This window comes from Hemiscyllium ocellatum, chromosome 18 (genome assembly GCF_020745735.1).
Source record: "Hemiscyllium ocellatum isolate sHemOce1 chromosome 18, sHemOce1.pat.X.cur, whole genome shotgun sequence".
In the NCBI taxonomy this organism is placed as follows: domain Eukaryota; kingdom Metazoa; phylum Chordata; class Chondrichthyes; order Orectolobiformes; family Hemiscylliidae; genus Hemiscyllium; species Hemiscyllium ocellatum.
Genome location: NC_083418.1, coordinates 18,820,924 through 18,847,450, shown reverse-complemented (window position 1 = coordinate 18,847,450; position 26,527 = coordinate 18,820,924). Strand labels below are relative to the sequence as shown.

The window sequence follows — 26,527 nt, the reverse complement described above, 5'->3', positions numbered from 1 at the left end:
TAGCATTCAGTGACTTTCATTAGCTAATAATATTACTTGGCAATATATGAAGATAACCAATGAAACGGCATGGTAATCAAATATGATTTCTGCACATGATTGTATTTGTCCTAATAAGCTGAAGCATGAAAGGCTCATGTGCTCCTGAATTCAATAACTTTGAATAGAGTTGAAGGATAGTATATATCGAGTGTGAGATGAGAATGTTAAGTTTTTCCGCTTGTTAGCACTAGCCGGCTCCTCCCTCCCCTTCCCTACACCACACCCTTTCCCCACACCCCCTGAAAAAGATGGTCAAATGAGATTACTTACAGTGTGGAAACAGGCCCTTCGACCCAACAAATCCACACTGACCCTCCAAACAGCAACCCACCCAGACCCATTCCCCTACATTTACCCCTTCAACCTATACTATGGACAATTTAGCATAGCCAACTTGTACACCTGTGGGAGGAAACCCACACAGACACGGGGAGAATGTACAAACTCCTCACAGGCAATTGCCCAAGGCAGGAATTGAACCCAGGTCTCTGGCGCTGCGAGGTTACCTTGTATGTGATGCCTTTGTCTTCTGGATAGTAATGGTCATGGGTTTGGAAAACTTCTGCATTGCATCTTATAGATGGTGGACACTGCTGCTATTGAATATTGGTCGTGATATTTCTGATGTTCAGTGTGTCAAGAGTATATCAAATGATGCATGTCAGCACATAATTTACTTACTGAAAACAAAGTACAGTATAATAAAACTGTACTGTCCGTCATCCGGGGAATATTTTGCTTGAGTGATTTGCTAGACCTAAAATTCAATATATTGCAGACAGGAAATCTGTCTTTATTTGTAACACCCCACAGCACCTATTTGGTGATGTATTTCATGATGCACTGTACCCATTTGTATGCAGATGGCTTTCCTGCTAAAAATGTTTAATGTCATTTAGTATGCCAGATTACCAGTGATGGATTTCATGGTTTCTGTGTTGGAAGCCAACTGACCCCAAAACAAAATCAGACAAGTGTTTGTGAGACACTATAATTGGATTAATGAAGCACGAGGCAACTGACAAGGACAGGGAGCAAGTTATAATCAGGAGGAGGGATGTTCAAGAGAGCAAGGGTGCAAAAAGGGAGAGGGCTAGGCAGAAACTGGTAATGGTCATCTCAATGCAGTAGACTTAGGGTGGGTCAAACACTTCTGCAACACCAGGAAACCACATTCTGTTCAGCATTCACCTGAAAACATAAAGTTTTGGTGACCGCCCTCAGTAATCCCTTCAATTAGGCTGTGTGTAGGACATAGTTTTTCAATCTTTTCAAATTAAGAAGCTGTAAATGGGCCCCAAAATTGCATAAACAAAGGGCCTAACACGTTAAAGCAATGGGCCTAAAATACAGTTCATGCATCTACGAATATGATGGGAAGTGCATTTTCATTGAGCAATGAGCCCACTTTTTGCTAGAAAGGTGGGCACAGCACCATTGAATTTCTTGGGCCATTATTCATTGATTATTCAGGAAAAGGGATCTTTTCAGGAGCTTGAAAGTTCCCAGTAGATGCTATGGAGCAGGAAGGGATTATAGTAGTGCTGGAAAAGCACAGCAGTTCAGGCAGCATCAGAGGATTCCTGATGAAGGGCTTTTGCCCGAAACGTCGATTTTCCTGCTCCGCGGATGCTGCCTGAACTGCTGTGCTTTTCTAGCACCACTCTAATCCAGAATCTGGTTTCCAGCATCTGCAATCATTGTTTTTACCCAGGAAAGGATTATGCATGTAGTTTATGCCACATTGCAGTCTGCTTTCTGGGCTTGTTTAACATTTCCTGCCAGTGACTTAACTCTAAGTCACTAGAATTCAGACCCAGGCTACATTTGCCTAGTAAGTGGTGTTGCCCTGTACAGTCCTGGTTCAACATCTCTATCTCAAGATGGGATTTAAACAGTAGCTCATAGGGCACTTCAAACATTATCATCTCGTTCCAAACTGGATTTATCTTGTGCTTCACGTGCCTGGTATGTTTCTTCTTCAGCTTCACGGACTGGTGCATCAGGGTGAGTTTCACTGAAACATCTATAAAGAACGAGTCACAAGTTATTTCAGCTGAGGCAGGGTAACAAACTCTCTAATTCTACATTAAGCTAAAACCAGGAATAAGTTAAGATTAGACCTTTGATTATTGGATGTTTATTACAGCTATTGATAGATATAAATATTTACAGTTACATGCACTTCAGTGCCTAGCATGCTTTCATCAGTGTTGTTATGCTTCTAATAGCCCTTGATAAAGTGGAAACTTAGAACATCATAACTCATGTTTTATACAATGATGATGTCATGATATCATGAGCATGTCTCTTAAAAAGTATACTGGCATATTAACTGTAAGACACAATACACTATTTTTCAAAAGTACTTCACTACTTGTAAAGCACTATAAGAGCTTCTGAAATGATTAAAAGTTTTACAGAAATGAAAGTCTTTCTTTGCTGGATTAAAAGTCACCTTCCTCTATTGGTTGCAATGAAAGCAACGTGAGCATTGGGCACTACCAATCCAAACCAATCCCTAATGTGTAGCCAAGGTGTGGTGTAACAGCAATAGAGAGCACAGTGATAATTTTTGAAGACGTCATAGGGACCATGTTGTCACAGCATACTTGTACATTACTTGAAGTGTGACATTGGAACAGAGTTGGGTGTAACTTTACTCTTAATTCTGAGCTAATACATCTGTCTCTGTTTATACAACTCCCAGATGGCATCATTATGAATACTAGGCTGAGTTCCAAGACTCATTAATAGATTAACTCAGCAGGGTTTGGTTTTGATAGATTCAACAGGTTTATTTGAAATGACAAACTTTCAGAGTGCTGCTCCTTCATCAGGTGAAGTGACATTTAATATTGCTGTTATATTCCAATCTGTTACTAAACAGAGTTCCCCACTGATAACTAAATAGCTAAACCCAAAAGGCATACTTCCTTCTTAATCTTTTATAAAACGGAGGTGGTTAAATGAAATGAAATCCTTTCACTCACTCTATAATCAACAAGTAACAAGTTATCTAACTCTAACAATGAACATTGAACAGAACTACTAACAAGCCAACCAATTCCCCTCTAACTACTAACAAATAAAAAAATCCTCATGGCATGCTGTTTCAAAAAATACGAGTCCCACTTACACCATAAAACCATAGAATTTAGTCTCTCAAAATTACAGCCAGGTTATGTCTCCCAGAGCTTTGTCTCCTCCCATTTTCTTCCTATCTTTCTAGACTTTCTTGGCAAATTTAGAAAGCATCCTTAAATCCTAGAATCTCTTTAGCAATGTTAAGAGTCACTCCCCCGACTTTTGATTTATCCAACAAGTAACATAAATTAAACAGAATTTTCACTTCTCACCTAAGTTTTATGTAAAGATCTAGGGCACTAATCTCCAAATCTGTTTAAATCTGCTGGGACCTTTCCTACCCCAAAACTGTTCACATCTGTCCAGATCCATGCACGAACCAGCCAAATCTGTCCAGATCCCAGATGAGTCCCCAATTTGTTACAGAGTTATATTATGTTCAGTGATACTTTACCTGACAAAGGAGTAGCGCTCTGAAAGTTTGTGATTTCAAATAAACCTGTTTGACCGTAACCTGGTGTTATGTGACTTCTGACTTTGTCTAGCCCAGTCCAACACCGGTACCTCCACATCATGTTTGATAGATGAAAATGGAGTGTTTGCTCTGTTTGTTACCTCAAAATGTGTCAATCAATGAAATATTCTTGGTATAGTTTAATCAATGAATTATTCTTTGTATAGTTTAATCAATGTCTGTATGGTTATTTGGACTAGATTAAGTTCTGAAGTGGGAGAGGCTTCTGGTATTGAGAAAGTGAATTACTCTGATTGACATCCTTATAGGATTGTAATAACAATTCTTTTTGCAAGGCAGAATTCTGAATGGGTGCTTTCTCTTGCTTACCAGTTCAACACTTATCAATGTGAAATAGCTCATTGCTTCGTTTCACAGTACATACCTGTTACTAAACAGAGTTCCCCTCTGATAACTAAACAGCTAAACTCAAAAGGCATACCTCCTTCTTAATCTTTTATAAAACGGAAGTGGTTAAATGAAATGAAATCCTTTCACTCACTCTTTAATCAACAAGTAACAATTTATGGGAGCATATGTGGAGGGGAGGGTTGGTGTAAGAAGTGAAGTTCAGAGGGCCTTACAGATCTTAAAACAACTGGGACAGAGTCCCAATGACCTGAGGCAAATTTTCTAACCAGTTGTCCTTGGCATATGGCCAAGTAACTCAGTCAAACCTGTGACCCTGAGTGAGAAAGCAAAGATTTGGTTCATTAACCATTTCTCTCTCCATATATAAGACATTAGACCATTAGAAATAGAAACAGGAGTAGGCCATTCAGCCCCTTGAATCTGCTCCACCATTCAATAGGATTATGGCTGATTTCACATTCCTTACTTCCAGTTTCTTGCCTTTTGTCCTGTAATCTTTGATTCCCTGACTGATCAAGAATCTATCTCAGCCCTAAATGTACAGAAAGATTCTGCCTCCACAGCTCTTTATGGCAAGGAGTTCCAAAGACTCTCAATCCTCTGAAAGAAGAAATTCCTCTTCTTCTCAGTCTTATGTTGGTGCTCCTTTATTCTGAGACTATGCCCTCTGGTCGTAGACTCTCCCAGGAGGGTAAAGATCCTCTCAGCATTGACCCTGTGAAGCCCCTTAAGAATCCTACATGTCTCAATGAGGTCTCCCCTCATTCTTTTAAACTCCAGTAAATGCAGTACCAAGCTTTGCTCATAAGACAATCCCTCCATACCAGAGATCACCCTCGTGAACCTTCTTTGAACTGTCTCCAATTAAATGATAGCTTTCCTTAAATAAGGGAATCACAACAGCCCACTGTACTCCAGACGTGGTCACACCAGCACTTTGTACATTTACAGTAAGACTTTTCTACTCTCATACTCCAACCCTCTTGAAATAAGGGCCAACATTCCATTAGCCTTCCTGACTACCTGCTGCATCTGTGAGCTAGCTTTCTGTGTTTCATGCACAGGTTCCCTGAAGTCCCTTTGTGCTGCAGCTTTATGTAGTTTTTCTCCATTTAAATATTTTGTTCTCTCTTTATAATGAATAACTTCACATTTTCCCACATTATACTCCATTTGCTAACTTTGCCAACTTAACCTATCAATTGCTCTCTGAAAACTGTTTATATCCCTTTTACAACTTGCCTTTCCACCTATATTTGAGTTGTTTGCAAATTTGGCTACAGTACATTCACTTTTTTTCCAAATCATGCATGTTTGATTTTTATTTCCAGCATCTATACTATATTGCCTTTGCATCACCACTGCTCCTGTCTTGGCTGAACATGAGTCACACATAAGGTGTTTGACTGTGGATCCCAGTCTTTGAAATGCCAACCCTACAAATTTTAACATCTAGATGAAGGGCTTATGCCTAAAACATTGATTTTCCTGCTCCTCGGATGCTGCCTGACCTGCTGTGCTTTTCCAGCACCACACTTTTGACTCTGATCTCCAGCATCTGCAGTCCTCACTTTCTCCTAATTTTTAACATCTACCTCAACTTACAGATGGGGGCTCATATAAAGAGCATCTTTTATGAAGGAATTATCTTCTAACTGTCCTACAATGGAGTTTGTGTTTTGGGACAAACCTATAACCAAAGTGGACAGTGCTACCAACTGAATCTGGTTAACAATACTCGCACTTAAATTTTCCAACATTATTGTGCATGTACATTTTGATGCTTATGCATTCTGCCCAAATTGAAGTTCTGCATGTGTCAAAATTGGTTTGTGCTATCACTGGAAGGAGATGTTTGAGCTGTCCTGTTTATTTAATTTACTGATAGGACAGTAAGAGCTTTTTGTAAAACAGGAACCCACTGAAAAATTTGAAATACAATGAGAAATGGTAAAATATACAGAGAATTAATAATGCAGCAGTTGCTTTCATTCATTACCTTCTGCAAATACATACACAAGGGAATTGGCACTCAGCTTTAGGATGACCTTTACAATACAGTCAGAGGTTTGTAGAATGGAAACCAGCAATTTGGCCCAACTTGCCCATGCTGCCCAGTTTTCACAATCAATCTAGTCCCATTTGTCTGCATTTGGTCCATATCCCTCCATACGTATCCCATCCATGGACCTGTCAAAATATTTCTTCAATGACAAAATTGTATTAGCCTCCACCACTATCTCTGGCAGCCCATTCCAGACACTCACCACCCTCTGTGTGAAACAATTGTCCCTCTGCACCCTTTTGCATCTCTTCCCTCTCACCTTAAACCTATATCCTCTAGTTTCAGACTCCCCTACCATGGAGAAAGGCTGTTGGCTATCTACCTTATCTATGTGTCTCATGATTTTATGGACCTCTAGAAGGTCACCCCTCAGTCTCCTATGCTCTGGGGAAAAGGTCCCAGCCTAGCCAGCCTCTCCTTATCCCAAAGGTCAGCCTCTTTCTTATCTGCTAAATGATGCCAGAGTATATTCTATCAGTTTTGTAATGTAGAAATCTTGCTTTCTACCTTAGAGGTAAAATGCATCCTGCTACCCTAATTCACTAACTTTGACTCCCTGAGGCTAACCAGTGCTGATAGCCAATTACAATCATCTGAAGTTGCTGAAATTTTATTTGAAAAGAAATAAAAATGTTGGATTTACAGGGGTAAACAGTTAGGGTTAGGGAGTGTTCTGAAACTGTTGAAAGATCAACGTGTTGACAGATGGTGTTATGACAGTGGTCTGACTTCAATTTGCATCTGAGCAGCATCTAAAGAGGCTAAATCTGAAAAGACAGCAATGAGTTTGATCAACGCTGGAGGAATCAATGTGGTAACTGATAGCAGGCTGTTCATCATTTCCCTCAGTCAGAGGACATGAAACGATGCAGGGAATTGTACAAAGATCAAACTGGCAAATTCTTGAAAAATCACAAAAGAAATGCTTTCTTAAAATAATGTATGTGTGTATTTAGGAATTGAGTCTTTTACCTATCAGATGTTTCAGCTCATCTGAGTTTAAGTGTCGTGCCTTCATAACAACGACAATGAGACGGTTGGCAGCTGGAAGGTAGTTAATAGAAAGCAAAATCTCACCAGGCGACGTTACAGAGTCCTAGAAAACAAGCCATTTGTGACAATTTGAAAAGTTCTTAATCATCAGCAGTAGCTGCTCCCAAAAGCAGTTCCTCCTCAAATAATTTGCTCAAGTACATAAAGACAGAAATCATATTGTATAATTCCAATATAAATGTGCTAAATATAGATTAGGCAGCACCATAGAAGTACACTTAACCAAACTGCTATTGAATTTTCTGCCAATGAACTGCCTGTATGTGAAAGCTAAACAGACTTTGTTCTCTTATTGCCTCTGGTTTTTACCTCTGGGACCTATAAACACTTCAGAATCACATGCAAGTGAACACAAGTTAATTGGATTGTCATCAGTCGTACTTAGAAACAGAGAGAAAAACATGTTTACAGGTCCTGTATTGTCAGAGCAAGGCTCAACACTCTTCCATTATTTTTCATCAGACAATGAAAGGCTGATTTTATGTCCTGAGCAAAAGCTAAAAAATCTAATCAAGTGTCATAAAAATAGATTCATTGTCTCTAACTCAATATATAAAACCCATATGATTCCTGAATTCCCATTAACTAGTTGTTGAGTTCCAAATTCAAATTGCACTGTGACTGGAGATATGACAGCTACAGAACAGGAATTTCTTTTCAGGAGGTGGAAGAGAATGATAATTTTCTTACAATGCACTCAAACACCTCCTACAGGAAGGTAGGTGAAATAACTGCACAGAGGCTGGTAACCCATCATCAAGTCATACTTTATTTACACTTGAAGAGTCCTTAATATTTATTCAACTCCCTCAGAGCCAGCTCTGAGTGAACAGGATATCTGACAATCCTGTCTATCTGTCAGCCAGGGCTCCTTGGTTGGGGCTCTTAATATGGTCCAATCAGGGATCTCCTTTGAGGTCCATCTGATTGACCTCATTACAATCTTGGCATCCCTCACGCTCTGAGTCCAAGGACATAGGCCAGTTCCTTTTTTTGTAGCTCATCTTGGAGCATTTTAACACCGGGTCAGGTTCCTCTAACTCTGCCTGTTATACAAGCTCTTCTCTTGTGCCCGGAGTGTCTCAGAAGACATTCACTTTTCTTCAGGCAGCAAAGATGTCGAGGTGGCGACTCCTGCCATTCCAACTCAGATTCTGAGCTATCTTCAAAACTAGATGGAGGGGGAGAACCCACGGGTTCCAAACCAGTTGGAAAAGCTGTCAAGGATTTAGGCATATTTTGCTCCTTCATCATTTGCTAATACTACCCGAATGCCATACGGGGAGGCATCACATGTCAATACCAGATCTTGCTTGGGATTATAATATGGCAACAACTTAGAGGATGATAGCTGTTTCTTCACTTCCCCAAAAGCTGTGGCTTGGCTATGTGAGCATTTCCAAGGCTAATCCTTTTTTTCAGAAGAGCTGAGGCAAGAGTACCAGCATGGAAGCCACATTATGGATGCACTTGCTGTAATAATTCACCAGCCCAAGGAAAGACCGAAGCTCCAAAACAGACATGGGAGCCGGGGCACCTTTGATCGCCCTCTCCTTATCTTCCAATGGGTGTAACATAGTTTTGTTGACAATGCAGATCAGTAGATCACTTGGGGTGCCTGGAACATACATTTTTCCCTACTCAGTCAATGTGCTCACCTGAGAGAAATGTCTGTGGACTATGTTCAAGTTCTCTAAGTGCTTGTTATTGGTCTTCCCTGTTGTAAGCATGTCATCTAGATAAATGGTGACCTGGGATAGACCTTGCAACATGTTCTCCCTCGTCTGCTGAAAGATTGCACAGATTAATGATATCCCAAATAGCATCGTATATTGGTACAAACCCTTATGAGTATTAATCGTAGCATACATTTGGGAATCCTCAATTGTAGGTATGCATGACTCATGTCCAGCTTCCTGAAAGACAGCATCCCCTGTAGCTTAGTGTATAAATCCCTTGCGCAAGGGATTGGGTATTTATCCAGCTGTGAAAAGTGGTTTGACATTCCCAAAAAGGCAAATCAACCTGTTGGGCTTCACAGTCGGTACGATTGGTGCTGCCCATTCTGCAAATTGGCTTGATGATTCCTTTGCTTTCCAGCCTTGTGATTTCTGCCTCTACTTTTGCCCATAAGGCAAACAGCACTGGGTGGGGCCTTGCAGAATCATGAAATTGCTTCCTGGTCGACATGCAAAGTGGCCTTGGCTCCTTTGATAGTCCCTGGACCTTCCTGAAAAATGTCTCTCAAGCAGCCATTTTTTAATCAAAAATGTTGATCTCATCTAGGTGAATCTTTCTCAAGCAATTTCACTCTACCAAGCTTGGGCCCGAGTCTTTTACTACAATCAGTGGTAACTAAACCAGCTGCTTCTCATAAGACACTGGAACCGAAGTTGCACCCTTCAGTCCAAAGATGTGCGGGTCAGGTGAATTGGCCATGCTAAATTGCCCGTAGTGTTAGGTAAGGGGTATATGTAGGGGTATGGGTGGGTTGCGCTTCGGCGGGTCGGTGTGGACTTGTTGGGCCGAACGGCCTGTTTCCACGCTGTAAGTAATCTAATCTAATCTGTAAAGGTTTCTCAGTCTAGCCAAGATCTTGCATAAACTCAAGGGTTGGAGTCCAGAGCGAATTTTGTTAAAGATTGGTTCTGCCATCACTGAAACAGCCACGACGATATCCACCTCAAGTAGAACTAGGTGGCCATTTAACCAGATATTTATTTTGATTGGATCTGATTTGGATGTTGCTGAGCAATTTAACTGTTCCAAGCCAGATGTAGGTGGGCTTTCTAGGGTATGAACGCCGCTGAATGCCGGCTTATGAGTTCTCTCATTCAACTCAGGCCTAGTGGAACTCTTTTGCTGTCTTGAATCCACATACCAGCAGCAACTACAATGGCTTGCTGGCCTGAATCCTGAAGATCATGTTCACCATTTGGCCGAGGTTTAGCTTTGCTTTGGGGTTTTGCTGTGGATTGACCTAGAGTCCCTCTGTTCAGGATATGTCCTGAGGCTATGCAATTGCTTTCACTCAAATGGTGTTCCCAAAGATCAGTTGGACTGAGGAGGGTATTCACTTCCATCTGAATACTCTGCACTCATATACTCCACTTGCTGCCTTTTCCAATGAAAAAGGCCTGTTGCAGTGCCTGTTTGAAGCCTATGTTGGGCTTCAGCTAGAAGGTGCTTTTGCGTGGTTTCACCATTAATCCCACACACCAAACGGGGTCTTAGCATCTTATGAAGGGTTAAATCAAAGTCACACGCTTCTGTCAGTCATCTTAACCTGGTCAAAAATCCTGATATGGCTTCCACTGGTTCTCGAATTGCTGAGTAAAACTGATAGCACCTCAGAATCAGAAGAAATTTCATGTTGTAATATTCTTTAATTAAATCCACCAACTCTTGAAAGTTTTCATTACGTGGTGACTTGGGGAGTTAGGTTTCTAATAATCAAAAAAGCTGTCGGGAGAATTATGTGTTGCTTTTCAGCCTGGAAAAGCTAATGCATTCTTTGCACATACTGGGTCCAGAATTGATAACAGGATTGAAGGAGTCAAGCTTTCCAAATAATGGCATGATGTCAGAAATGCTTACCCCAACTCAAAGGCGACTGTTGCGACTGAGTTTCTTCAGGAGTGTGCTTTTCTCCTGAAATACTGAAATACTCCACAGAGGCCAGTATCCCATCACTAAGCCACCCTTTATTTACATGTGGAGAGTCCTTGACACTGATCCAGCTCCCTCAGAGCCAACTCTCAGAATGAACAGGATGTCTGACACTCCTGTTTATATCAGTCAGCCATGGCTCCCAGAGTGGACCAGATTAACAGCCCCAATGACAGAACTCCTGTTGTCTGAGGTCCACTTGGCTGACCTCATTACAATCACCACAGTGGAGTACCCATGTTGGAGAAAGTGACGATTACAGATGCTGGAGATCAGAGTTGAGAGTGTGGTGCTGGAAAAGTACAGCAGGTCAGGCAGCATCTGAGGAGCAGGAGAATCGATGTTTCAGGCATAAGCCCTTCATCATGAATGAGGCTTGTGGGCTGGGGGGGATGACAGATAAATGGGAGGTGGGTGAGGTTGGGAGGGGGGGGGAGGTTGGGAAAGCAATAGGTGGATGAAGGTGAGGGAGAAGGTGATAGATCTGAGGGGGCAGTGATGGATGGGTCTGGAGGGCGGTGCCGAGTTAGAGGTTTGGGACTGGGATAATGTGGGGGGAGGGGAAATGAAGAAGCTGTTGAAATCCACATTTATCCCGTGTGGTTGCAGGATCCTAAGGCAGAATATAAGGCATTCCTCCTCCAGGCGACAGGTGGTAACGGTTTGGTGGTGGAGGCGGCCCAGAACCTGCATGTCATTGATAGAGTGGGTGGGGGAGGAGTTGAAGTGTTCAGCCATGGGGCTGTGGGGTTGGTGGGTGCTGGGTTCTGTCCTTGTTGCATTGGGAGAGGTGGTGTTCAAGGGCAGTGGTGCGTGAAATGTAGAAGATGTGCTGGAGGGCATTGTCAACCATGTGGGAAAGTAAGTTGCAATTGAAGAATAAGGAGGCCATCTGGGACTTTTTGAGGTGGAATTGGTCATCCTGGGAACAGATGTGGTGAAGGTGGAGGAATTGGGAATAAGGGATGGTGTTTTTATAGGAGGTAAGGTGGGAGGAGGGGTACCCATGTTATACTCACTATAAATGTGTTTTGTTAAGTGAAGGTCTCAGCAGCCTGTCATCCTGGCTAGGATTAAAACATCACATGGAGAGACCATCAGACATGGTCAAGGGAAACCCACTTTGCTTTGGGAAAACGAATGAAGATCTATCAACTCATGCAACTTACAGCGACTCACTGAGTTGTTTCAAGTTGAATCTGTTCTTGCCTGCAGCAAAGATCACCTGGTACAAAAGGTGGGCACCTTATGGCATTGTTCAAGGAGAGAAGATCAATTGAGGAATCTTAACATGCTATAAATTAAGGCTTTTAAGAAGGCACTTAACACCCATTTAAGGGACTGAACTCACCATCTCCCCAATCACCTGCTTACCGGGTGAGCAAGAAAGGTGGCTCGTTTTCTCAACTGGGTATCCACGGCAATCTACCTGCCAGGTTAGGGGTCTGGGAATGTCTTCACTCACTCAAATTTGGGGCGAAATGCTGGCAATTGTGGGGGAAACAAGGGTTTAGCCACTAAAAACTGGCGGTCACCATGCCTATGGTACACCAAAACACCTCCCTTCCTTACCCTCACCCTGTAACAGGAGAGAAAACATTTACCTTCTCACCATTCCACCCCTAAGGAGTGGGCCTCGAGAGACATTGACAGTCGTCATGGATCGTCACTGTCAAGGCCCTCGATGAGCTGAGAAATGTGCCAAAGCTCGCCAGTCAGCTCTAAACAAACTGCTTGCCATGTGTTAGGTTGAGTTTTGTCAGTGGTGGGTGTGAGAAAGATGCCTGGACTCACATTTAGTTCCAAAAGGTGGTTGCAGTATATCTTTCTTTATATAATATTTAGCATTACAATCCCAGAGGCAATTCAATAGCTTTCATTTCCCTTTACAACAAGTCTATACAATCAAGTTTTTTTCCACAATCTACAAATACTTCCTCTCTGCCTGATTGGTCCTATTAATAATTCAGACATTGAGCTGCTTCACTACATCTGCTTATGTAGATCGTTGTGATCCCAGAGGCCTTGTAATAACATATACATATAAAATTTCAGTGAGCAAACTGAACTGGGAAGGTATAAAAGGTGATACCTTTTCAGGAGCTTTCAGATTGATCCACAAATTGGTTCTTGCATCCATCGGCATGTCAGGTAGGTGGACTTGTGCTTCTCCCACACAGTAATGCCTGGAATACCTGTCATAGCTGTAGAGAGCCAGCGTCAATGTCCCGTCCCGCAGGTGTTCTTTTGAGACTGGGAAGATCAAAGTCTCCTGCCAAACTGGGAATAAGGTCTTGGTTTGGTTGGAGGTCCCGGCCTCAGTCTTTCCAAGTTTTGTGACCAAAGTACCTACGACGTAAATGTCGCAGTAGTTCATATTTTCCACTGTATCTATGAACTGGGCTGGAAAACAGTAAAATAAATATAAGGAAGAAAGACAGCAAGCTAGAATCTGAATTGTTGGCTGCAATATTACTCATTATCTAAGAAAAATGATTTAATGAATGAGTAGTATGACATCATCATCCCTGAGAATGGTTTTTACGTGAAGGGCAACCAGATGCTAATTTTTGGTTTCTTCAAGTTTCTTCATTTAACCTGTACTTTAAATACATCAAAAACATGATTCCAGATTTAAGGTTACAAATGACAGTCTGTGGAACAAGTGGAGTGACAAGACAGCCAAACCCACAATTTTTAACACCGAGGTTTGAAAAAAAAATTCTTTACAGAAAGAATTATTAGAAAATGCAATTTGTTGTCACAAACTGAATTAGGTTCAGAAGTATTTCCAAAAGAGAAATGTGTAAGGAGGGAGGAAGGATCAGACTACATGGCTCATTAGGTGATAAAGCCAAGCACAGACTTGAATACCAAATGGCCCATTTCTGTTCCTATGATCTTGTCTAACTGTGCACAGCAATTCCCCATGAAAGCAATCTGCCAGTTAAACAACAGTGGCCACTTTTCAAAAGTAAATTATTGCCTGTGAAATGCACGGGATCCTTGAGAATGAGAAAGTCACTCTGTAAAGTGCATACCCATCCATCTGCACATCCTCCTTTCCCAGGAGTGCTGTAAGAAATCAAAAGAGTGGAGCGGTGCTGCAATCCCCTTATGTTTTGAATGCCCAACTGAGTAACAAGGGTAAAGATGCCCAGTTCATCCATCTGTCCTTTCATAAAAAGATCACGTTGCACAAGGGCACTGGGAAATGGAAGCAGGGATGGAATTGCAATGACCTTTATGTAAAACACAGGATAGTGGAAGAGCAGGAAGTTATGCTGAAGAAACTGATGGTAGCATTGTCATTCTGAAATGGTAAACTAAAAATCCCAAAGTGATTGGAGCAATTGGAAGCTACAACACCCATTGTGACAGTTATAGCATAATGGGAGACTACTCTCCAAAGGAAACATTAATCCAGTAATGTTCTTGATATTACTATGCTTCAGATGATTCTTACTATTAGCTGCGATTTGAGGCAGTGACTGAATTTGAAAGTGGTTTAAGAGCGCCAAATTCACACAACACTACAGTTCATTCAGCAATATGCTACTGTGAGTTCCCTAACTCAGCCAGGGCAGGAGGGGGATGAGATAAGTAGGGGCCAGACAGAGAGTGCTTGATTGTGTGTTGGTGTTGATGGAAGTCAACCTGAAGAAGAGGAAAGAAAATTAAACTTAATTTTCTTTATCATAGTTGGCGACTGTAAATGTCTGGGCATGGTAGGGAACTAACTAGTTGAAGTCCAGTGTAGCTGAAAGAGCTTTGGTGGTGCAGAGGTAATGTTGCTACCTCTAGACCAGGAGGCCTCAGTTCAAGAAGTCCCACCTGCAACAGATGTTGTGGTAATGTGTCCAGCATAGCTGAAAATTGTCTTGAGTTTATTAACAGGCAATATAGCTGTATCACCAAACATTTTCCCAGGCATACTGCTACACATGATTGCTTCATCGCCAGAACTCAGTAATTATGACTTTGGCAACTACCTCATTTACACTGTGCCCTGAATTATACTGAACCAATGCTACACCTTCAATAATGGTGAGATGCAGTTCCGACTTATGGTAGTTATATTTTGTTGCATAATGCAGCTTCACAGCTTCCAGCCAATCTTCAGATATTTCACTCTCCAAATCATCAGATAGAGAAGCAGCATCAACAGCAGCTGTATATAATCAGAAGGAAGGAAAGAATGGTAATGAGTAATCATTCAGGCAAAGGATGGGGCAAAATTTTTCATACCACATGATCACAGATTCTCGCACATTCAACTACCTAACCAATCACAGTTACCTCCAAACTCAATATTTTATGTTTTGAGTTATTTATCACAAACTGTAATGTTTTTTGTCAAGCTTCTACAATTGCCTTACATCATGGCCCAATATGATAAACAATTCTCTAAAACCCTGTACAAGAGGACAATAAGTGATAAAGTTCTACATAACACATTAAATAGCAACATCACAATGTAGGCCATATGGATATGTCTTTAAAAGTCAAATCTGAATAATTATCCAGTCACTATTTAATGCCATATAGGGCTGCCCTTGCACAGTACAGTTACAATACAGGCTCATCTCAGAGGCTACAGCAGAACAGGCTGTTCTTCCAGGCTCCTCATACAGGTTAAGAATCTTTGAAATGTGCCTTGTCTGAATAGAAGATCAGATCAACACAATAACAAGAGCAGGAGGAGGTGGCCTTAACTCCACTTTTCTGTCTGTCTCTATCGAACCTGACTCCTGTCAATCAAAAGTCTGTTTTACTCTGCCCTGAATATAGGCAATGAGACTGCCTCTAGTTCTCTCTGTAGAAGAGATTAATACACCTCCCTTCTCATTACGAAGTCAAATCAGAGATCCCTTAGTTTAAAACCATACTTTCTATCTTAAATTCCAACAACGCCCCACAGCTTCAACTTTGTTAAATCCTCCAGATTTCTATGTTTCAATAAGATTAGCTTTCACTCTTTTGAATGATCCAATGGACCTATCTCAACCTTTTCTCTTAAGATAACTTCTTTATTCCAGGAATCTGCCGAGTGAATCTTCTCTGAATTGCTTCCAAGGCATGTATCTTTCCTTAACTAAGGTACCACCAATTCCCTGTACAAATCTAGCAGGACTTCTCTACTTTTATATTTCATTCTCCATGCAATAAAGGCCAGCAATCCATTTATCTTCCTATTCACTTCATAGAACATAAAACATTACACGCAGTACAGGCCCTTCGGCCCTCAAAGTTGCGCCGACAAGTTAACATTCACTTCCTGCATGTTAACATTTTGTGACATATGTAACATAACACCTAGCTCCCTCTGTACCACGAATTTCTGCAGTCTCTCTCTCTCTATTTAAATAATTTTGCTTTTCTATTCTTCCTGCCAAAGTGGGCCATCTCATTATAAATATCTCAGCAAATGTAACTACCATATACTCAACCCCTTCATTGTGGCCCAGCTTTGATCACTATAACACTTCAAAAGTTAAAGTTAGTCAACCTGAAAATGACCCATTTATTCTGATTTTGTTTCCTTTTATTAATTGGTCTTCTATTCATGCTAATATAATACCCTCTAAACCAGAAGCTCTTATTTTATATGGCAGCCTTTCATGTGAAACTTTATCAAATTCCTTTGGAAATTCAAGTACACTGGATCTACTAGCACCCTTTTATCAACCCTGTGTATTACATCTTCAAAAAACTCTTAACAGAATTGTCAAAAACTATTTCCCTTCCATTAAACGGATGGCATGGTGGCTCAGTGGTTAGCAATTCTGCCTTACTGTGCCAGGGACCTGGGTTTGACTCCAGTCTCAGGCAACTGTCTGTGTGCAGTTTGCACATTCTCCCCGTGCCTGCGTGGGTTTCCCCTCACAATCCAAAGCTGTGCAGGTTAGGTGAATTGGCCATGCTAAATTGCTCATCGTATTCAGGGATGTGTAGGTTAGGTGCATTAGTTGGGGGAAATGTAGAGTAATAGCTGTAGGGGAATAGGTCTGGGTGGGATACTCTTTGAAGGGTTGGTGTGGACCCCATACTGTAGGGATTCTAATTCTAATACTATGTTGACTCTACCTGATTACACCACAGTTTTTCTTTCTTAAATGTCCTGCTACTACTTCCTTAATAACAAATTCTAATATTTTCCAATAACAATGTTAAGCTATCTGGTCAAATGTTTTGTGCTTTTTACCTCCCTACTTTCTTGAAAAGAAGTATGATATTTGTAGTTTTCCAATACATTTCCAAAATCTAGGAACTAATGCATTCAGTATCACTGCACACTAAGGTCTAAAAGAAAGCAGCTGTAGGAACCTTAAGATACTTCCACCAGTGACTACTAACATTTTCTAATTACTTTCACCCAAATTGATTCGATATCTTGATCTTTCAAGCCAAAATTATTTCTCCCTACCATGATGATATTATTCATTCTTAACATATATCCTATCTCATTCATCTTCCTTCCTATCTTCCTGAAATATCAAATACGCCTAAATATTTAGTTTGCATCCTTTATAATTTTGCAACCATGTCTCTGCAATGGCCATCATGTCATACCCATTAATTTTAGTTTGCACAGCCAACTTTTTATCTGGACACATGCAACATTCATAAAGTGCCTTTTATTCAGTCTTTTTGCCATTTTCTTCAACTCTTGCTTGCACATTCCTATTCTTGCTCTGTCCCTTCATGCTGTACTCTGGGTACCGTTACACTTATGCTGCTCTGCTGTATTGCCATGTCCTTTTTCTTTAAATTCCTTAAGTCTACTCTTATGTGAACCCTCCCCTAGCTCATACTATTGGATTTAGAGTCTTCTCTACAGTCATGCTTATTATTAGTACTGCCCTGGGATCCTGACTTTCCCCAATAGTGCCTGGTTAATTATAATGTCTGAAGTTCAGACTCCAGCTCATTAACTTGGAGCTTAAGGTCATTGAGCTACAAACACATTAAGATGTAGTTACGTGAATCACAGTGGTGTCCAGCACACTCACATGTTACAGTTGCAACACATCCCCTGCCCTGCCATATTCATTAAATTGGTGATAGTACTGTGCCTTTAAGAGAGGTGTACTTCTTGTGCCGTTTCTTTTGCAGAGAGGTGTTTCCACTGTGGTACTGGGGTGTCTGCTTCAGACAGGCAGTTAGTAAACAGCTTGGAGTTATCCCAGAGTGTTTTTCTTTAATTAGACAAAAGAAGTAGGAGTAGGTGGGCTCAGGGCTCACATAGACCCATGAAAGTTTTTACTTTTGCTTTCAGTTATTGAGAAGATTTCTGCTGAGGTAGCAACTTGAGTCCTGTACTGCTAGAGTTTTAGACGAGAGGCTTCCTCTTAGAAATAAGGAGAGACAGGCTGTTACTTTCAGTATTTCATTCTGCTGGACTGGAGAAAGGCAGCACATGAGAATCTTAACTGTTTTGCAAAGTAACCTTGCTAAGGTAGTGATGGACCAATTGAACTGCATCTGGAACACAACACTTTACACTTCTCTTTAAGTCAATATAAAAGTTGGGGTTTAGACTACCCCTTTACTATTTTGGGTGGGTGGGTGGTGGGGGCAGGGGGAGTGCCTGGGCTGGTCCATAATAAATTGTATTTAACTAACTAAGATTTCAAGATTACAAATACAATAATGATTTATATTTATATGATATACTCTAACTAGTTAATCTACAAGATCAATACAACACAACTGTCTCCTTGGGAGCTCACCCAAGCAGCATTAATGAAGGATTGAGTCCAATTTCAGGAGTCCTCATTTCAGACTTGAAAATAGACCTTAAGAAATTTTAACCCTTCTTTAACTTCAATACATGCTTAACTTCCTGGAAGAAATGTCATCTTCACCTGTTCTTACTATCTCCTTCCTTGACAGTCCAGCTGAGATCAGTACACAGATAAGCCACAATGCTGGGAGACCTTCCAATTATTAAAAGAACATCCAGCAGACAACTTTGGGGTTAGCATCATGCAGCATTTTGTGAAATCCATTGTACAATCCATATTGCTATCTGGATCAGTCAGAACTGTTTCAATTTTTAAAATTTTACTTCCATTTCTAAATCACACCACAGAGAATTTATTGACTTGCATTAACACTGGGGCAGACAGGGGTCCCAGAAGCACATAGGACACCAAATTGTCAACCACTTAGGTCATGACTTCTAGAACAAAATTGTTACTATGCTGGCAATATTTTAAATCATGGAGGATTGGCAGCACTTTATTCACTAGTTGGAGCATTGCCTTACCGTTCTTGGAAATAATAAAGAGTTCTTCAGATGAGTCTGCCATTAAACTGTCAGTTTCTCCCCCGTCGACTGATGTTGTTTCATTTGTTGACCCCAATGTGTAGTCAGTGTAATTTATGAATTCCGGTGATGTTGCCATTGGTTCAGGGGTGTAGATCTTTGGGGTTGTCAGCCGAGTCCTTGGCTGGACTGGCTCTGTAGTCTTCTTCAAACTAAACTGTAACAGCAATTAAACAAGAGACTTATGTTTAGGAGAAATTGAACTTAGAAAACTGGCAGGTGTAGGTAACATATGTGCTTTTGTTCTGTATATTCATGTTCTTGTGACCATACGCTGCTAGCTTACTTTCTTTCAACCACGTACCTTTTATCTTCTACCGGTTTTAGAAAGTCGCTGCTGAGGCTGGAGAAAGGGACTATCCCCTTCCCTTTTATCAATCATTAAAAGAGTAAATTCATCATAGATGTGGGATTATTTTTTACACAACAATGTCAAACATGCTCTTTATCAGCCCAAACCTGAGTATTATCCAGGTCTTGCTGCATATGGACACAGAATGCATCATTATCTGAGGATTTGCAAATGGAAATGAACGTTCTGCAATCATTGGTGAGCATCCCATTGTCACCTTATGATAGAGATGAGCTGTTAGACATGGTTGGCTCTAGGGCATTTCCTGCAATTAATGTCCTGGGATGAGATGATTGCCCTGTAATAACCACACCTATCTTCCTTTGGCGCTTGGCATGACTCCAACCCTTGGTGGGATTTCTCCTATTTCCAGTTGACTGCATTTTGTTCAGTAGTGCACTATGGTGCCATATTTGGTCAACTGTTACTTTGATAGAAGGAATTCAGATCTTTTGACCCTATTTGGACAGAGGCTGCAATAAGGTCAGGAACTGAGTGACCCTGGTGAAACCAAAGTGAACATTGATGAACAGGTTGCTGTCACCTGATAACACTGTTGATGGCACCTTCCAACACTTTACTGATGAACAAGAGCAGACTGATTGGTTAGTATTTGTCCAGGTTGAAATCATACTGATTTTGTGCAAACTTGGACACACTTGTCTGGGCAGGGTACACCTTAGCTGTGACCAAGGGCACCCATACTGGCAAGGACAGGACTGGAAAGAGACAGAGAGCACCAGCCTTGGAGTATGGACAGGGAGTGGGACACCCAGAGAGTGTAAGGGGGAAGAACAGGTCTCATAACAGTTAAACGTATCCATGGAATCAGTCACATCATTGAGGAAATAGTATGTATTAAGATCTTCTGGTTGAATAAGGGTAGAAAAAACTCAGCATCCAAGTGGTGCATGAGCTTCATTCACCCATCTGACCTACCCAAGCCCTTGACCTGAGTGGCCACATATTCTTGGTTATACCCTGCACTCAACCAAAACCACTCAACTCTTCCAGGGTGTAGTCAGCTATCAAACAATTTGTGAAGTCTCTCCCCAAGCTACATTAATATTTGCTCAGACACCTCTTAGATATTCCTCCCAATTTTCATTCCTGTTGAGATAATAATATTTTAATAACGTTTAATCTCATCGACAGCAGTACTCTTAATTAGACACGGTGAGAGCTGTTTGTCCTAAAGCTGGTTGATATAAGCAAATATTTCTGGGAACTGCTGATTTAATGTTAAGCAAGGGAGCCATGAGAAAACTCTGGCTTCATTGTACAAAAATAAAATTTAATTTCACCACAGAGCTTCTCTGTTTCTGGCTCAGCAAATTAGATCCTTGCTGTTCATCCTGTTCTTTTAGATGTGATTAATCATTTTGCACTAACCTGAGGATATTGTGCATAAATCCCCAGTTTTCACCTAGCATCTGTCTCGTGAAGGAGACCCACACTAAAGTGACATGTACCCATCTAAATTGTCTTTTAATTCTAAATTTTACAATTACTGTCTGACAGCTATCCTGTTTTTATTTTGCGTACAAATCTAAACTGGTTGAAGACAAATTTAACCTACAAACAGCTTCCTCCATAGAGTCATACAGTCCCTCTCCATCTTAATACTATCCTTCCTATAACAGGGCGATCAGAATTGGATACAGCACTCCAGAAGAGGCCTCACCACCGGGCCTGTACAACCTCAACATGATATTCCAACTCCTACACTCAAAGGTTTTGGCAATGAAGTGTGCTAACTGCCTTCTTAACCACCCTATCTACATGTGACACAAGCTTCAAAGAATTATGAATATGAACTACTTGTTCTTGCTGCTCTACAATACTATCCAAGGCCCTGCTTTTAATTGGGTAAGTCCTGCACTTATTTGTTTCACCAAAATGCAATATCTCGCATTCATCCAAATTAAACTTCATTTGCCAAAGATCAAAGAGGCTATATTTGTGTTGAGCCTCAGGAGATGGTAGTGATATTAAATGAATATTTCATGTCAGTTTTTACTGTGGAGAAATAAATGGAGACTAGAGAACACAGTGAAATAAATATCGATACTTTGAAAACAGTTCACATTACAAAAGAGAGGTCTTAGAAAATATAAAGGTGACAAATCTCTAGGATCTGATCTAGTGTATGTCAGGATGTTGTGGGGAGTTTGGGAGGAAATTGCAGGGCCTCTTGCAGAAATATTTGCATCATCTATAAGTATGGGTGAGGTGCCAGATGGCTGCAGGGTGGCAAATGTTACCTTTGTTTAAGAAGGGATGGGAGGAGAAGCCTGGGAACTATAGATCTGTGGGTCTGATTTTGGTCAGCAAAAACAAAAAATATTAAATGGGAAATTCATAACAAATGTCTTCAACCAAACAGGAGGAAGAATGTGGAACTCACTAACAAGTGGTATGGTTGAAGCAATTGATGTAGATACATTTCAGGGAAAGCTAGCTAAACAGAGAGGGAGAAAGGAATCAAAGTTTATGGTGGTAGATTTGTGCAAAGAAATATGGGAGATGATTCAAGTGGAGCATAAACATGGCACCCCCCAGTTGGCCTAAGTGGTCTACTATCCAATGTAATGAGCACATAAGGACAATTGGTGAAGAAAATGGAACATTATACTGAGCATGAGAAGATAGGCATAAAAAGGTTTGTGTGCAATATTGTGCAAGTATAATAGGAGCTTTAATTCTGCAAGTCATATGTACTGTATCTGACATAAGTATGGTTTAACAGAGTGAGCCTATGGGATTATGATATACCTGATCACCTGTAACTATGTCAATCAATGACTAAGTAACATATGAAGGAAAATAAAAATAAGAAGTTTCTTATTAAAATGTACCCAGACTTCTGCAGAATAATTTAAGAGACAACAGGACATTACACTAACCAAAAGCTGAAAAGAGTCAACTGGGTGTTAACACGTTGTGATGTACTCAGTGGGAAGAAAGTTAACTTCTTTCTGTGGCAGAAAACCGGTGACCACTTCCACACAGAATCATTTTCTTCAAAATAAAAAGTGAATTGAAGTTAACATTGTTGGGGAATGGAAGGAGCGGATTTGATTGCTGCAGTTATTTTATTCAACCACTTTCAGTCCAGTTGCCATTGTACAGTCTTTTGTTCACTGATCCTGCATCTACCTGTTCTTCAAGACAGGTGGCACCAATGCAATTGGCAAGTAACAAGCCATTTGACCTTTTTGATATTAAAGTTGGCAACTGGTAAAAAATCTGACATTTTGGTACCAGGCCATGAGTACACTCAGTTAGAGACAGAGTACCATTGCCAAAGTTGATATAGTTATATAGTTGATATAGAAGTCAGAATGGTATGTGACTTAGAGGGCAATTTGAAAGTGGTTGCGTTTCTATGCATCTGCTGCTCCTGTCCTTCAAGGTAAAGGAAGTTGGAGGTTTGACAGGTGCTGTCAGAAGGAGTTTTCTGGGAAATTTCTGTAATCCATCTTGTGTAACCATTGTACATTGGTGGTAGAGGTACTGAATGAGTAAAGTTAGTGAATGTGGTGCCGATCAAGTGGGTTACTTTGTCCTGGATGGTGTCAAGCTTTGTGACTGTTATTGGATCTGCACCCATCCAGGAAATTGGAAGCACTTCATCACATTGCTGACCTAACCTTGTAGCTGATGAACAGGGGAGATGAAAGGATAGTTACTTGCCACAGAATTCCTAGCATCTGATCTGCTCTTGTAGCCACTGTATTTATGATATTAACATAAAACCATTCAGTTTCCAGTCAATGATAACCTCCATGACATTGATATTGGGGCATTCAGTGATATGAATGTCATTGAATATCAAGGAACAATGTTTAGATTTTATTTCTCTACAGGCCATTTAGCCCATCAAGTCCACATCGACCCTCTGAACAGCAGCCTACCAGACCCATCCTCATACCTATCCCTGTAACCCTGCATTTTGCATGACTATTCCACTCAATCTATGCATCCCTGGACACTAGAGACAATGTAGCACAGCAAATCCACCTAACTGTACATCTTTAGACTGTGGGAAGAAACCCATGCAGACACAGGAAGAATGTACCCTACAAACTCTACACAGACAGTCACCCAAGGCTGGAATTGATTCTGACTCTCTGGGTGCTGTGAGGCAGCAGTGCTAATCACTGAGCCACCATGCTGTCCACTTCTGGCTGAAGATTGTTGTGAATGCTTCATTGATGCGTTGCATCTCCAACCCTCTTTATCCGAGGGGAAGGAGATATCTGAGAAGCCTTTACCTCCAATGAGCAGTGGAGTTATTCATCACCATTGGCAGCTGGATGACGCAGGACTACAGAGCTTTGGTTGCTTAGCTCTGCCAGTCACTTACTGCATCTGCTGTTTGGCATGCAAATAGTCCAATAATGTAGTTTCAGTAGCTTGACACAATTTTTAAGTGTTGCTCCTGTCAGACTCTCCTGAATATTTCACTAAACTAGCACTGGTATAAAGGTAGAGAGTGAAGGCTAGACTAGTTTATGATCACCGGTGAAAACAATTTAGCTGCTGCTGATGGCTCACACATGACCAAGGCTGTCATGATGTGGTTCTTCTCTGACCATAAGATATGTCTCCACTGACTTCAGTGTTCAGGGGTCTCTAAAACAGAAAGTACACAAGTCCTTCTCTAACATTCAGAACAGTTAGAATGACTCAATCTCAGAGTCATTCAATAACGATTCTATCAGTAATACAGGCAAATGTCAAACTTTGGAGTATTAGCTTTCATGGGAGAGTAACTGGGCGAGCCGTGGCTTACAGCTGCAATGTGAGAATTCTCCTCTCTGCAACACTCCCTATCCTCAATGCAACTTTGGCTAGTGACACTGACAGCGTTAAGAATGTGGCTTCATGCGAGAGATCCTAAGTGGTTTTTTTTGTTATTGTTTCTAAGATGTATCTAGTTGACTCTAAGATTCCTGAGTCAGTGACTGACTGACTAACTGCTGTGAGAGTTGTGTTCACTGACCTGCTGCGCCGTGCTGACGATGTTACTCTGCCTCACGGTAGCTCCAGCTTTCTCGGGGCTCTTGGAGTCTCTTGCCCTTTTCCTGGAACAGCGGCAAAGCAAGGCCAGCACACAGATGGCCAGCAAGCCAGCGACTGTGCCCAGTGTGCCCCCGACTGCCGCCAGTGGAAGTGCCATCGCGGTCTGAGAGCCTCTCCCCGCTCCCCGGGTCACATTCTGAGAAAGATCTGCAGTCCCCTCGGATTCGAACAGGCGGCTGAAGTTATCTTCGGCCAGCCTGCCCTGGGAACTCATCCCTCACGCACAGTGAAACCTGGCAGGCGGTCTGGCGAGCAAGAGGTCTCGGGCATTGCCATCCTGAAGTCAGGCAGAGAGGGGAAGCTGCCGGGGAGACATGGGCAGCGCTTTCTGTGGGTGCAAACTGAGCTCAGCAGGAGAGGCGGGGCTTTGCTGATGGGATACAAAACAGGTATCTGGGGCAAGGCTTTCCAAAGGCAACGGGGAACTTATATAACACTCACGAAAGGCAAATTATTGTTCGCGTTTCACATCTCGAATCTCACATGAGCCGTCAGGAAGTGACAGCATGTTGAGAATCTGTTTTAACACCACAGAAACAAATTGCAACAGCAAGATCTCTTATTTATTAACTCCCAAAAACAGAGCCCGCCAATTACCGTAAGATAAGATGTACAGACAGCAGTTTTGTGTTTCCCGTTGCACTGATGCATTGGATGAGGTCTGAGTTCTGTACAAGCAGCAGCGAAGGTATCAAAGCGATTCCTATAAAAATCGATGATTTCACTCCTCGAGGGAGCAGCTAATCATACAGCAGGTCCTGTTCCTCACTCCAACAGTTAGGAGAGAGCACAGGAAGGGGAGAGGCGGTGAGGGAATAGCCTAAGGCACTCTTTGAAGTGGCTCATTGTCTGTATCATCCTTGCCTCCGCCCAGCTCCCACCTGTGCCTCTATGGAGTATCTGCTTGCATTCAAACGTGGACACAAATGGTAAACTGCTTTGATAGCTGGACTAAAACCAGGCGAAGGTTAGGTCTCCTGCCCTTAGCAACTTAAGGATTTTACCAACTTGGAATGTGAAGATTGATTCCAGCGAATTAAGCAGATGAGTTTTTAAGTAACAGGTATTTAACAGCTAGCAGAGTGCACACAGGAATACTTATTGTGAGGGTGGAGGTAACATGACTACAACAAGCTAGCAATGCTGAGTACAAGTGCATTCTCTAAACATCACCCTTTTCATATGAAACAAAAAACGCATGTGTTCTTATTTACAGTTGCATGTATTTCAAATTACCAATATGCATGGTCACAAATAACACTCACTCTTTAACACAATTGTTATTAGTTCTACTCCGTTCCAATTTAAAAACATTTCTTATGGCCCCTTGAGCCTGCATTGTCAATTCAATAGGATTATGGCTGAGCCGACATTCCTCAAGTCCATTTTCCTGCCTTTTCCCGTAACCCTTGATTCCCCAACTGATCAAGAATCTATCAATCTCAGTCTTCAATTTTCCCATAACCACTATATTTTTATGATTAGTCCAGTTCAGCTTCTGGTCAACTGTAACTCCCAGGATGTTGTTAGTGTGGGTTGAAGTGATAGCAAAACCATTGATTATCAAGGGGCAATTTCAGGGATAAATTGTTTCTAAGATAAGTGAAGTTTAACCTCCCACACCCACACAATGCTTCAGAGGGTACAAAGTTTTAATCTCTTAAGGTTCAAACATGGTATCATGAGATATTTGAGAGTTGTCTGTTGACAGAGAAACTGGAGAGTTGCCTGTTAACAGAAAAAAAAGGCGTTAACTGAATTGAAGATGACCTTCACAAATATATTACTCTCTAGTGGCCCTTTGCCCGACCTCTCTTAAGCATAAAAATTAGTTTGATGAAAACAGTGAGGTAATTCAGAAAATACTGAAGGAGAAGCATTGCTACAGAGTATATCTCAATGACAAGTCATTACTGCTGAGCGGAACACCCAACATACTGGGCAATGCAAGTT

The 26,527-nt window shown here is 41.4% G+C and overlaps 1 protein-coding gene across 1 annotated transcript; it reads right to left on the bottom strand.

Moving 5' to 3' along the window:
- Positions 1-1,763: 1,763 nt before the first annotated feature.
- Positions 1,764-24,710, bottom strand: syt13 (synaptotagmin XIII). Its single transcript, XM_060838409.1, has 6 exons — positions 24,495-24,710; positions 19,075-19,291; positions 14,839-14,973; positions 12,895-13,205; positions 7,053-7,176; positions 1,764-2,068 (listed from the first exon to the last, which is right to left on the bottom strand). The coding sequence occupies exons 1-6, from the start codon at positions 24,669-24,671 to the stop codon at positions 1,764-1,766; spliced, it is 1,269 nt and encodes a 422-aa protein (XP_060694392.1). The 5' UTR covers positions 24,672-24,710.
- Between the last annotated feature and the right edge of the window lie 1,817 nt (positions 24,711-26,527).

Coding starts and splice junctions, on each gene's coding strand:
- syt13 (XM_060838409.1), bottom strand. CDS start 24,671: ATGGCACTTCCACTGGCGGCAGTCGGGGGCACACTGGGCACAGTCGCT. Junction 13,206..14,838: donor GCATCTCACCATTATTGAAG/GTGTAGCATTGG, acceptor ACTGTTTTCCAG/CCCAGTTCATAGATACAGTG. Junction 7,177..12,894: donor ATCTGAAAGCTCCTGAAAAG/GTATCACCTTTT, acceptor CTTGTTTTCTAG/GACTCTGTAACGTCGCCTGG.